General features: G+C 43.2%; 2 protein-coding genes and 1 long non-coding RNA gene across 11 annotated transcripts in view; 1 reads left to right on the plus strand and 2 right to left on the minus strand.

Moving 5' to 3' along the window:
- Window positions 1-3,763, plus strand: part of RASGEF1A (RasGEF domain family member 1A) — an 85,116-nt gene extending 81,353 nt beyond the window's left edge. For all 6 annotated transcript variants that reach the window (XM_045438155.1, XM_045438151.1, XM_045438153.1 and 3 more), the window contains 6 exons: window positions 437-539; window positions 627-706; window positions 1,451-1,642; window positions 2,452-2,575; window positions 2,998-3,070; window positions 3,376-3,763. In XM_045438155.1, the coding sequence (XP_045294111.1) occupies window positions 437-539; window positions 627-706; window positions 1,451-1,642; window positions 2,452-2,575; window positions 2,998-3,070; window positions 3,376-3,400 (597 nt within the window). In that variant the 3' untranslated portion in view covers window positions 3,401-3,763. The remainder of the gene's footprint in view (window positions 1-436; window positions 540-626; window positions 707-1,450; window positions 1,643-2,451; window positions 2,576-2,997; window positions 3,071-3,375) is intronic.
- Window positions 460-3,484, minus strand: LOC123576792. The gene is made up of 2 exons (XR_006701584.1): window positions 3,370-3,484; window positions 460-3,030 (listed from the first exon to the last, which is right to left on the minus strand). It is a non-coding gene; the product is annotated as an uncharacterized LOC123576792 (long non-coding RNA).
- Window positions 3,764-11,310: 7,547 nt separating the features above from the next.
- The window catches only part of CSGALNACT2 (chondroitin sulfate N-acetylgalactosaminyltransferase 2), a 47,004-nt gene continuing 44,580 nt past the window's right edge, over window positions 11,311-13,734 (minus strand). For all 4 annotated transcript variants that reach the window (XM_045438144.1, XM_045438140.1, XM_045438139.1 and 1 more), the window contains one exon: window positions 11,311-13,382. In XM_045438144.1, coding sequence (XP_045294100.1) covers window positions 13,090-13,382 — 293 coding nt within the window. In that variant the 3' untranslated portion in view covers window positions 11,311-13,089. The remainder of the gene's footprint in view (window positions 13,383-13,734) is intronic.

Raw genomic sequence — 13,734 nt, forward strand, 5'->3', positions numbered from 1 at the left:
GGTGGGGTGACACTGTCCCTTCTCTGGACCCACAGTGCTTCCTGAGGCTCTGACTTCTACACTCCTGAGATGATAAAACTTTGAAAGTGGAGACAGAAGTCTCCATTGCTGGGGCACCAACATCCCTGTTCCCCCCTACCCTCCAGCCAATCTCACAGTAATTATGAGACACCCATCCATGGAGTGTACCTGGCATGTTCTGTGAGTTTATCTGGGACTCCCTTAGTACTCTCAGACTGCCCTCCTGCCCCTCTGCCCAGCACCGAAAATGCTACAGCTGCGTTTCCTGCCTCTGCAGCCGATGAGCATCTCCCCAGCCCTGGGTCTGACAGCTCTGAGGGCCCAGTGTAGCTCCTGTCTAGGCTGCCCTTCAGGGACTGGTTGGGGGGTTACTCCTGTAGGGGGCTCACCCTGAAGCTGTTTGGCTGCTCTCCAGGTGGTGAAGAAGAAGCACCGGACCCGCATGCTAGAGTTCTTTATTGATGTGGCCCGGGAGTGCTTCAACATCGGGAATTTCAACTCCATGATGGCCATCATCTGTGAGTGGCCAGGCCCCAGGGGCTTCCTATCCAGCTTCTGCATGGCCTACCTAACCCCACCCTGACTCCACCTGCTGTTCCCTGCAGCTGGCATGAACCTCAGTCCTGTGGCGAGGCTGAAGAAAACGTGGTCCAAAGTCAAGACGGCCAAGTTTGACGTCTTGGAGGTAAGCACCTCAGCCATGTCCTACATTGGCCTGAGGAGGGGTGGGCCTCATCCACTCTGCCCCCTTGCTCAGAATCCACTGCCCACAGTGCCATCTGGTGTAGGGCATGTTGAGCTGGCCTGGCTGCTCTAGGAGGTGGGTAGCTGAAGCTCTCCTCGGCCCTTGGAACTTTAGGCAGAACTGGCATTGCCTAAGGCAAGTTCTAGAGAGTGGTTAGGAAAGAGTTTGAAAAAAGTGGGTCCCAGGGTGTTGCTGGGGTGTTGGGTGATGCTGACGAAGCAGAGGCTGGCCTTTTCCTGGCTTGAGTTCCTGCGGTCCTGGATCATCCGGGTGGCCCAAGAGTGGGTAGGTTCACCTGCAGCCTTCCCTGAAGTATTTGATCACAGAATCCACTTTTTGCAAATGTGTCCTACAGAGCTCGTCAGTTTTGGGAGGTGTTGGTCCAAGTAGAAGGGCAAAGGAAGGTTTTGAAAGGAAAGAAGTGAGACCCAGGCTCAGCAGGGCAGGGAAGAGGTGTGTGTGAGCTGTGAGACTTCTCTGTAACTTTCCTCATGTTTGGATCCAAACCCGGTACTCAGCCAGGTGCTCACTCCCAGAAAGGAGGCCTCTTCTGGTGACAGTCCAGGGCTGCCCAGCAGGGAAATGCCTTCCCCATCGCTGTTTCCTGCTCTGCGAAGGGGCATTCTGAACAAGTCAGGCGTACAGGGAGAACACAGCCAACCAGGTCCTCCTGTCTGCCCACAGCACCACATGGACCCATCCAGCAACTTCTGCAACTACCGCACTGCCCTGCAGGGGGCCACTCAAAGGTCCCAGATGGCCAACAGCAGCAGAGAGAAGATTGTTATCCCTGTATTCAACCTTTTCGTTAAGGACATTTACTTCCTGCACAAAATCCATACCAATCACTTGCCCAACGGGCATGTTAACTTTAAGGTGAGCTCAGCACCCTTGTGGCCTGAGGGGAGGGGGGCCAGACTGTCCCAACACAGGGCAGAACAGACCTCTCAGCCTTATCCTAGGGCAGGAAGAATCTGTGCTACTAGAGCTGAAAAGCAGTGGCCCTTTGCAGAAAGGCCTTTAGGACTGAAAGCTCCAGGGTGGGTTATATGTGCTGTTTGTGAAGTATAAGGGTGGCCCCAACACTGACCCCACCAGGGAGACACAGAAGGCGCTACTTCTGGGGGTTTGGGAGTGAGGAAGGCTTTAGGCAAGAAGGTACTTGAGCAGGGAGGAGGCAGCAGAATTACAGATGGAAACCAAGGGTAGCTGGCCAACGGTGGGAAGGTAGGACAAAGGTTATGGGGGCCTGTGTAAGAATCCATAACTCTTTCCTACCCCTTACCTGTGTGAGGTAAGTACTGGACAGCCCCGTTTCCCCTACAGCTCCCCAGAGAATGAGATCATGACACGTTCAGGTTGGTGGTGCTGTGCTGGGTATGGCTGGCATACCTGCCTCAGCCTGGAGTCCCCGATGGGGCCCTCTTGGGGTCTTGCACGGGGGAGGCACAGACCCTGCTGCAGCCTCGGGCCTAGGCAAAGTGCAGGACCGAGTGGTCTTGGGGACACTTACTGGCTCTGATGCTGCATGAAGTGCTGCCGTGGCCACAAAGTCAGCTGAGCAGGGTCACCGTCCCATCTTGCTGGGGCACAGAATGAAACCGGAACCTACATCCCCTGCCCGAACCAAGGATTTCAAGCTTAAGGTGACAAATGAACATCCAGTTGGTCTTCTGTGCCTTCAGAAATTTTGGGAAATCTCCAGACAGATCCATGAGTTCATGACATGGACTCAGGTAGAGTGTCCCTTCGAGAAGGACAAGAAGATTCAGAACTACCTGCTCACGGCACCCATCTACAGCGAGGAAGGTGAGGCCCGGCTCCCCAGGGCAGCACACCCACCTCCCTACACTGTACATGTCACCCTGACTCCCCATGTCCAGGGCCTCTCCTCTCATGGGGGGTTGCCCTGGGAGGCAGGCCTGATCACAGGGGAAGCTGAGCCCACAGGGCTGAGTACGTGAGGGTGGGCTGTGGGTAGGTGACAGGATGAGAACAAGGAGAGATGGGGCTCTGGAAGCCCCCTGATAGTGTTGCAGAACCAGGAAGCTTCTCAGTCCCCAAGCTGTGAGCTCTAGAACCCCAGGGAGCAGAGACCTGTGGACAGGCCCAGACCAGAAGTCACTGTCCCTTCCCAGGCCCAGTTGTACCCCTAGAAAGGAAGGGACAACTGGTGTGGTAGGCAGACTGACTGCATGTGGACGTGGGTTCTGAGGGGCTTCTTCTCTCAGCTCTCTTCATCGCCTCCTTTGAAAGTGAAGGTCCTGAAAACCACATGGAGAAGGATAGCTGGAAGACTCTCAGGTAGGAGAACCCCCAGGACGGGCCTGTGAGCCCCCGAGACCAGTCCCGTGCCCAAGTCTGCTGGAAGGGAGAGGACTGGGGAGCGTGATGGATCTGCCCTTCTGAAAGGCGGCCAGGGGTGTCTCTACACAGGCTGCCAGTCGGTGGGAGGCTGAGGACTTGGGTCTGAGTGTTGCTGACCCTTCCCCTCTTGGCCGGATCTTTGAATCCAGGCCGTCCCCAAATAGCGTGGCCTGCCTTCTGCCTGCCCAGGGGAAGGGCCTGCCAACCACCTGACCATTTCTCTGTGCCCTGCTTACCTTTAGGACGACTCTCCTTAACAGAGCCTGAAGGCACGGATGCAGCCTGCAGACGCTGGACGAAGCACACACATGCACTGAGTTTTAATCTTGATTGATAAGGGTTGAGATGAGGAGGCCTCACTGGTTGGGGTCCATTTTGTATATAACTTTTATGAAAAAAAAAAAAAAAAAGTAATTATTTCATGCATCAACCTTTGGCACTTACAAAAGTTTTTTTGTTTGTTTATTTTAAATAACAGGGCAGGGCCCTGCTTCGGGGAGGGTGGGGAAAGAGTATCATGGGAGATGGCATCCATGATAACATCTTATTCTAATGAAATGTAGATTTTTATTTTCTACTTTTGATTATTAACATCTTACGAAAAAATATTAAAAAAAAAAAAAACCCAACCAAAACCAATGTGAGCCCTGCCTGCTTGGACGCCCTTCCAGCCAGTGTCTCTGATGTCGGGGTTAGTGCCTTAGAGAGTACTGGAGGGCCGGTCTCCCACTCTATTCTTTTAGCCCTCAGCCAGCCAGTGCCAGGGAAATGCCAGGAAAGCTCTGCCCTGGGCCACACAGTACCTGCCCTCAAAACCTAGGCCAGAGAGGTTCTAGCAAGAAGGGCTTGGCTGGCCAGGGGGCCTCATTTGCATACTTCTAGAAGCAAACCCTGAGTACAGGCTTTCCAAAGTTTACATTTTCATTTTCCTTTATCAGGGATTTAGGGGGTCGGGGAGGGGCAGGGGGATACCTGGCAGCATATTTCCATTGGAATATGTCTGGCAAATTGTTCTTCAACTACATTTTAGGAAAAGAGAAAATCTAAAATAAATGTAAGGGGGGAGGGTGTGGTGGAATTGTCTGTTTCCCAGGCTATAACGGAAAGGTACACTGAGCTGTAATGAAGAGAGTACAAAGTAGACTTGAGGATAGGGACATTTAAAGCAGTTCCTGAAACTCCAGTACAAAATGAAAAGAAGCAACTTACAAAGCGGTATTCTAGCAGACTGCCTCCTCCTTCCCTCTGGGTGGGGGGCTCCCCTGAGGGAATCTGAAACAGAATATTAGCCAGACCAGACTGCTGGAGCTCACTCACAGAAAACTACCCACCATTTGGAGGTATTTTCCATACCCAAACTTGAGTACACTCCATTTTCTGTCTTTCTGGCTGTGGGAGGGCAAGTCCTGATCCCTCAAAAGCCAGAGGTGGGCCATCTGCTCGGACTCTCTCTCCCTCACAGCAGGGCTTTCATTCTGCACAAGCAGATTCAGAACTACTCACCCTTGTTTCTCTCCGTATGCCTGGCTTCCCAGGAGCCTGCAGCCGAGATGCCCAAGTGAGGATGGGTCAGTTAGTTGCTAAGTCCCAAAGCTCCTAGGAGAGCCTGGAGATGTGGAGGTGAGGCCTCAGGAAGGGGTGGCTCCCCAATCCGATATGGACGTCGCCCTCAGCCCTGGGTGGAACGAGATTATTTACACTGTATTGTCACAGTGTTTTTGCACTTTTCAGATGTTCTAGATAGTACATATTGTATCTTGGTAGTACATACTGCTTTGTTTATGTATTTGAGATACAGAAAGGCTAAAAACTTGAGAATATATATTTGGAATACAACGTTAGAACACTTTGTCTTGCGAGTTAAGGAGCTTTCATGTCAGTGTGCACTCCACGGGGTCATCAGTCCTAGTACCTACCTGATACAGTGTCTATGTTTGCTACTTTATTTTCCCAATTTGATACACACCTTACGATGTTTTGGTATTTTGAGATGAACTCTGAGTACAAAGCTGTACCGTAACACAGGATGTCAGTTGTTGGTGTGACTGGACGTACTTGCATCAATAAAAGAACATGTTGCTCCCCTTGCATGCCTGCTCTCTGCGTGTAGCTGGTGAGGCCTGATGGCTTGGCTGCTGACAAAGAGGTGTGAGGATGTCTAGGTCCTATACGGCCCTTCAAAGAAGGAGCAAGGGTCTCCCACCTACACAACACATTCTGACAAAGGGCTTCAAATAAATAATGCAAAACAAGACCAAGTTGTAGAAGAGTTGTGTTCTGGTCCTGCTTTCCTCAAGGTAAGATCCAAAACTGTATCACTAGTTGATTGTATCACATGGTCCTAGAAGTTTGGGAAACTTAACCCATATAAGACTGTAAATGCTCCTTTACTACAGGACCAGTCAGAACTGTCAGTGGGCTCTGGGGGGCTCTGCTGGGGCAAGGGAAGTTGGGGGCGCCTGCTGACATCTTTCTGTAGAACAGTTTGCAGAATGCAGTTCTAGATGGGGGCTCTTTCTGTTGTGATGAGTCACCTTCAAGACTACTAAAGAAAAGGGATTTGTTGAAAGGCACATGAGAGTTTGTGGAATTGAAAGAAAAGCATTGAGACACCGGAATGGAAGCCAAACTCCCACCTGTCCCTCTCCAGCCTATCCCACTGCCACTCTGTCAACAATGCCCAGGCTGGATGAGATCTGCTCTACAGTTCACTGAACCTTACCCTGTTCCCTCAGAGCTAACTCGGGCTCATTTTTCAACGTGTACAGTGTCTGTCATCTGCCCAACAGAAACCTTTCTGTGATGGGCGTGCTCTCTATCTGCATTGCTGCTAGTTACATCTGTGCACTGAGATGTGGCCAATACAACTGAGGAATGGAATTTCTAATTTGAGGTGTAAATAGCTAGTGGCCACTGTACTGGACAGAACGCTAGGCCTGTGGGGCTTTGTCACCTGCTGTCCTTCCAGTGGCCTATGGACAGCACACAATAGGTGCTTAGGTGTTTGTACAGCAATGAGGACACCTATGAGGATGCACAAGTGAGTTTTGGGTAAATGACACTTTTTCAGTCTTTATGATTCAATGGAATTCTTAATTTCCTGGTAAAGTCATTTTTGAACGTTTCTACCTACCTCAGCTGAAGAAGGGACAGCACATCCTTCAGTGTGTGCCTTGGCCATGGAGCTTGAGCTGGAAGTGCATGGCGAGCTCTCTTGGCTAGCTGTGGTGCTCCTGCACCCACAGAGTAGTCCCCCTAGGCATGCTTCTCAAGGTGTGGCTCTTTGACGGCAGCATTAGCAGCACTGGGCACTTGCTCAAACCGATCTCAGAGTCCCTCTGCAGGCTCACTAAAGGGGAAAACGGGGTTGGGGAGTCCAGAGTGTTTGGGAAGCTCCTCTGCTGATCCTCACAGCCCACCTTTCCCAGGTACAGCCCACTTCTCCCAGGTGCACTCTGCTTTGCACACATCAAACCTCCACGTCACTAGTGCACGTCCTTTAATGTACTATGGTCCTGTGCTCACACACATTCTTCCAGAGTCCCCTTACAGCTTCTCTGGTGAGTGGTGCTCTGTGCTCCTCCGGGCCCCATCTGTTTTCTCACCTTATACCATTGACATCCGTCTTGCCCACCAGTCTTGGCTTTCTGAGTAGGAGCCACTTGTGTAGCTGTGTGGCCAGCGATCAGCAAGGTGTGCAGCTCCTACCACCACCATATGACGACTGAATGCTGCCTTAACTTCACACACACATTTCAAGAACAAATCTATGTTACAGCATCATGTGACAGGAAATAAGCTAAGGATCTCTCCTAAGGCCACAGAGACTTCTGTGACAAAACTAAGATTATTTGTGAAATATATACCCATTACACCTATATATAAAAATAATGTCCTGTTCTCCAGGGAGGCAAGACAGGATAAGCATAAGAGCAAGGAATCAAAAGTTAAACTATTAGGATTCGAATCCTAGTTTCCAGTTCTCAGCAGGGTATACTTGGAAAAGTTGTTTGTCTTTTAAAGCTTCCATTTACTTAAGATTGAGATGAAATTACAATACTCTGTCTCATGGGGTTGTTGTAATGTTACACGGCAGAAAGCGCAGTGCCTGGTTCATTAGAAGCAGTCAGTGTTAGCTGGGTACTTGCAGTGGCACCCCTGATGAAACTGAACCCCGCTTCTCCCACAGAGCAGAATCTCCTGGGAAAAGTGAAACAAGAATTATAAGTGACCTTCTCAAAGGGACAACTGATGTTCTGGTTAATATATTCTAACATTACTGGAAAGTCACTTGTGTTAAATTTAATCAGGATAGACATATATGAGGAAAAATCCCACAAATTGGGGATTCTGAACTACTTTCTAAATGAAAAACCTATTACCCACATACAGGCTAGTGATCTTAGATCATACCAACAAGATTTCTGTTTTTATTCCCAGAAAGGAAGTCATGATAATGTGAGGAAGGTGAAGGGCTACCAACCCCTCTCCCCTAAATATCTATCTTAACATACCCCAAACTCTTACGTATGGATCTTAAGCAACAATGTTGAGGAAACAGTGTTGTCAAGTATATAAGAAAACGTGGGATTTAAAAAGTTCATTTTCATTTCTTAACGAATAGAGGCTCTTCTCCAAATTTGGTCATAATTCTGAAGAAATTACAAGAGTGTAAGATTGGAAAATATGAAACAAGAGACATAAAGGGCACGGAGAATACAACAATAGGTCTAACATGTTATTGGAGCTTTTGAAAGAATGAGGTAAAGACAATGAAATATAATAGCTGAATATCTTTCAGAACTGATAAAAGACAATAATAATCCAAGGGGCCCAAAGAATCTCAAGCAGGATCAGAAAAAAAACAAAAACAAAAACCCCCAAAACCCTACAAACACACATATCATAGTGATACAGAACAAAGAGGAGATCCTGAAGGCAGCCAGGAAAAAAAAGTTGATTACTTTCAAAGGAGTATCAACCTTAAGCTGATAACTTACTTATGAGGGAAATAACTGAAGCCAGAAGACAGCAGAATAACATCAATGTGCTAAAAAAAAATTCCCAACCTAGAATTCTATACTCTTCAAAAAATATTTTTTAAATGAGATAAAGATATTTATGAACCAAAACGGAGTTTGCTATCAGCAGACCTTCACTGAAATTCTAAAGATTGACTCTTGACTCCCACACTATATACATAAATTATTTCTAGATGCATCATAGATCTAAGTATGAATGGCGCAACAAAGATGAGAAGGGAAGTTATAAGCAATCTTAATAAAGCATCTAAAAGAAAACAGGAAAATTTCTTCTTTACTTTGGAGCAGGCAAAGGTTTCTTAAATTGGATACCAAAATCACCGGCTATAAAAGAAAGAAAAATGATAAAATGGACATTAAAATTAACAGCTTTTGTTTATTAACAGATAACATTAAGAGAATGAAAACAGTCCCCTGCCTCGGGGAAGGTATTTGCAATACATAACCTGACAAAAGACTTGATCCAGAATACAGAAGTAATTCCTACCAATCAATTAAAAAAAAAAAAAAGGCAATTTAAAAACAGGTAAAAAAATTTTACTAGGCATTTCAGAAAAGAAGATCTTCAAGTGGCCAATAAGCACATGAAAAGATATCATTTCCCTAGTAATAAACTAATAAAACCAAAATGAGAGAACTGTACATACTCAATAGAGATTAAAGGGTCTAAATTGAAAACATTGAAAATACTATGTTGGGACAATGTGACACAACTGGATTCCTCACACGTGGCTGGCAAGAGTGAGTTATTTGAAAGGACTGAAAAAATTGGTCAGCCTCTGGCAAGGTTAATCAAGGAAAAACAAAAGGCACAAATAATATCTGGAATGAAAGAAGGGTTATCACTATAGATCCTGTACATATTACAGATATAAGAGGATATTGTAAACAACTTTGTATATTTCATCTAAATTTTCAAATTTATCACTATAAACTCCTAGAAGACTGCACCTTATCTAAAATAACACAATCAAAACTGACTTTAAAAGAAACAGAAAATCTGAATAGATCCATAATCATTAAATTAATTAAACCAGTGATCAGAAGTCTTCCCAAAAAGAAAACTTCATGGTCATGTGGCTTTCAGGTAGTTCTGTCAAATATTCAAAGAGGAAATAATTCCAGTCTTACAAAACTTTTTTAGAAACAGAAAGAGGAAGACCTATCACTTACTTTATAGGTTAGCATAACCTTAATAAAAGCTCATGAACACAGATGAAAAACACCTCAAATATATATACACATAAACACCCATACACACACGAATACATACACAGATATGCAAATGAAGTGTGTGTGTGTGCACGCACACACGATAAACTAAATCCAGCAATGCATAATAAGAATAATATATCATGAAAGATTGGAGTTTACCCTAGGAATGCAAGGGTACTTCAGAAAACTGATTAACTTAATTTAACATCTCAAAGATGGAAAAAAAACCATATGATCATCTCAACAGATGCAGTAGTATAAAGTAACTTTGTTAACTTGATAAAGGGCATTTATAAAAACACCTTCAGCAAATACCATACTTACTGATGAAACACTGAGAGTGTTCCCCTTGAAATCAGAAACATGGGCAGGAAGTCCACTATTATCACCTCCAGTCAACACTGCACAACAAATCCCAACAAGCACAGTAAGACATGGAAAATAAAGACATAAAAACTGAAAAGAAACACAACTTTTACTACTCATAGAGATATGATTGCATAACAGAAAAGTATGAAAGAAGCCAGAAATACATCACTAGAATTAAGTGTTTTTGGCAAGGTTGCTGAACACAAGAATCAATTGGGTTTCTAAGCACCAGCAACAGACAATAAAAAAAGAAAAAAGATAGTTACAATGGCATAAAAAATGCAAAGTATCTAGGAAAAATCTATAAAATAATACATGTAAACCCACTGTGTGAAAAAGTATAAAATTTAATTGAAAGACAATAAAGACCTAAATAGATATGTCGTGTTCAAGGACTGGAAGACTCCGTATCATAAAGATGTGAAATGTCCCCAAGGTGATCTTAGAGATTCGATGAAATCCCAATCAAATTCATGAAAGTTTTGTGAAACTTAACTAGCTCATTCTAAAATTTATATGAAAATACCAGGGCCACAAATAGCCACGACAATTGTTAAGGGTGGGCAAGTGACTAGCTCTTAGAAATACTGATTTCTTACAAAGTTATAGTAATTTAGGCCATGATGTAAGGGTATGGTGATGGACAGAAAGCCTAATTGAACAGAGAGAGCCCAGAACCAGACCTCTCCATGTATGGAGATCTGATGCATGGGAGTGGTTCTGCAGATCAGTGGGTAAAATATGGACTATATTGTAAGGTGATGCTGGAAAAAGTGTAATACAATCCTTGCCTCACGGCACATATAAAAAGCTCTTCCAGTTAGGTTAAAGACCTAACTAGGAAAAGCAAAGCTATATATGAGGTATTCAGAAGACAATATAGAACAATAGCTTTAAGCCCTCTTTCCTTAATATAAGGTTATAAATCAATAATAAAAAGTAGAATCCATAAAGGGAAAAAATAGTCACATTAAAGTTAATTTTTATTATTGAAAAAGTACCATCAAGAATGGGAAAAAACAAGCCACATCCTGGGAGGAGATGGTTAACCAATAAGAACTGGTTATGTGATGAATTCCTATGAACTGATAGAAATGGGCAAAAAGACTGAAATGCAAATTGTAATTATAATTCATGCCTAAGGCCTACTAGATTAGCAAGAATTAATAAACTTAACAAAATTATTGCCAAGGATGCAAAATGAACTGTCTCACAGTGCTGAAGATAGTCCACTTTGGAAAGGAAACAGAATGTACACACAACTGATGACCCAACATTATTACTAAAGAAATTCTTGTACACTGACACATATATAGTCGGGAAAACTAAGAAAAACAAGTGAAAAATTATCATAGAAATCAGAATGGCTACTATTATGGGGGGTGAGGGTGTGTGATTAAGAAGGGGCACACAGAGGCCTTTCACTGACAATGTTCTTTATCTCACTCTGGGTAGCTGTTTGCTTTATTACTCTTTAAATTACACAATTACATGTTATATTCTTTTCTGTATTTATGGTATTTTGCAACAGAAAAAATTATCACATTTTCATTTAAATTTTGATAATAAAATACTTTATTGGTACCATTTAATGTCAAAGCCACAGTATGTTTCCATTGCTTAGCTTCCATTTTTAAATTAAAGGCTAGTTTTTTTAAAAAAAGGAGAAAAGGTAAAATCACTTGATTCTGTCAAAAAACAAGATGCAACTTACCTTCGCAAATAATTAGGTTCTCTCAGTTTAAATACCAAAATTCACTGGTCTTCATAATAAATAACTGTATATAAAGGAAACAATGGCCTAATAAATTCTGTAGAGAACATTTTACACATCTTAAAAAAAAAGCCTAAATGCTACCCAACTTAAAACTTGTAAGAATAATTCATAAAAGTTACTGTAAAATGAATTCATGTAGCACCAAGAAATTTGGAATTTATATTTCAGATGATACGATTTACTGAGTAAAAAGTAATGACTTTTCTTCTGTGAATTTTCAGGGGTTTATATACAAATAGGAAGGATACAATATAGGTCCCTTTTAAAAGCCAAATCAAAATCTATGCATGCCTTTCATCTTATCTCCAATTTCTGGATCTAGCAATTGACCGTATGGTAAAAGGTCCATGTGTGATAAATAACATAGTACAGTCCTATCTGAATATAACTTCTTATGCATCTTGTCTCATTAACATAATTTATACCTCAAGTAAAACAATATTCTATCTGCAAACAATACATTTCTCTAAAATATTCTGTAATTCAGATTTCCATTCAGATTACTTTCCCCTCCACCTCTTTTTGCAAATCAGTGTAATCTATGGTATACCTCATTAAATTGTTTTTCTTCAAGAAACTCTCTCTCAACTCAAAGTAGCATAACATTACAAATACAGATGTAGCATATATTAACATATTAGGGAAAAAAAGGATAATAAATATATACGGATTCAAGCTAAATGAGACAATGCAAAGCAAAAAACACACAAAAGCATGCTATGTTCATCTATTCTGAACCACTATAAGAAGGCCCCGGTAGCACCTGGCTCATGTAAACGGATGTTCCCAGATATCACCTGCTCTCCAACATAAGTAAATGTTCTAGTAAAGACATTTCCATGTTTGTTTACTTAAAACAATCCATAGCAACTCTGACTACTAATCCAGAACATGATAACACATTATAGTTTTAATCATGAGTCATAGATTCTAACCTAAGTATTTTCACTATTACTCATTTGTTTAATACCAGACATTCAGGGAGCTAAGCAACATTAAGCGTTTTTATTTCCGATTTCTTTTGATTGATTCTGAATTTCAGATGTGTCATTTAGTCATCCTCTGCTTCAGTGAAAAGGTTTCTTCAAGCAACTGACTAAAGGTATTAATATAAAAGCAGGTTGACTCAGTGGTCAGCAGGTGAGGAACCCTTGTCCACACAATCCCTCCATAACACTCTGTCCTCTGTGCAGGACTGGATGCTCCTGAACCCCCCTGAGCACAACACATTCCATCCCTCAACCCAGATGCAACCCGGGCACATCAGAACATGGGTGCAGGGTAGAAACGACCTCAAAACTACTTTTGGGGCAAACACCAGATTTCAATTTGTCAGTGATTCCAAAGTATGGTATTCTCACAAAACAGGCTTTGCACTGAAACACTTGCTTTTTCTTCTCATATCAAGTTAAACTGCTTAAAGTAAAGTAATGCCAGAAAGAACACAAAAAATAAGCATGTCTTCTCTGAAAGAGGCACTGCATCTGGAATTGGAATTAAGGCTAAAAAAATAGTGCTGGTTTGTGGTTCAGACTAGTGTGCCAATGATGACATTAACCAACAGCTTCACTATTTGTCCTGTATGCCTGTTTGTGAAGATGGGTCTCTATCTCCTCCCTGAAGACCAGCATTCCCAGGTGCGAGTGAGAAGCCTCGTTCATGGCTTTGGACTGGATGCACATACGGTACTGCTCGGGGGTCAATTCATCAGCACAGCGTTTCTCATGCCAGAGGTGGAAAAGACCAGGAACCGGAGTCCGAATCACAATCAGGTCACCATGTAAGTATTTTCGATAAAGATGAACATCTTCTCCACCCCAACCTTTTACTTCCATGTCGAATCCACCTGCAGGATTAAAATGGACACTGCACGTAACTGTCTGACAGCTAGAGCACAGTCAGACCTGATAAGGATCAAGATGTTCTGCTTCAAATGACATGGCATGGTATAGCCTAAAGACACCTCATGGAGAAGACTGACATCCTGGTTTGGAAGTCAGTTAGGAGCAGACATCTAGGAGCGCAGGGTCTGTTGTCCAGAGTATCAAAATGAGATTAAATATTTGAGAATGCTTTGTAAACGTCAAAGTTATATAGAAAATCTGGAGAAAATCAAAGGAGAAGGAAATATAAATCACCCATAATCTCACCACCCTTATTATAATTAACATAATTATCCTTTGAGACGTAAGTTTTTC

This window comes from Leopardus geoffroyi, chromosome D2 (assembly GCF_018350155.1).
Source record: "Leopardus geoffroyi isolate Oge1 chromosome D2, O.geoffroyi_Oge1_pat1.0, whole genome shotgun sequence".
In the NCBI taxonomy this organism is placed as follows: Eukaryota; Metazoa; Chordata; class Mammalia; order Carnivora; family Felidae; genus Leopardus; species Leopardus geoffroyi.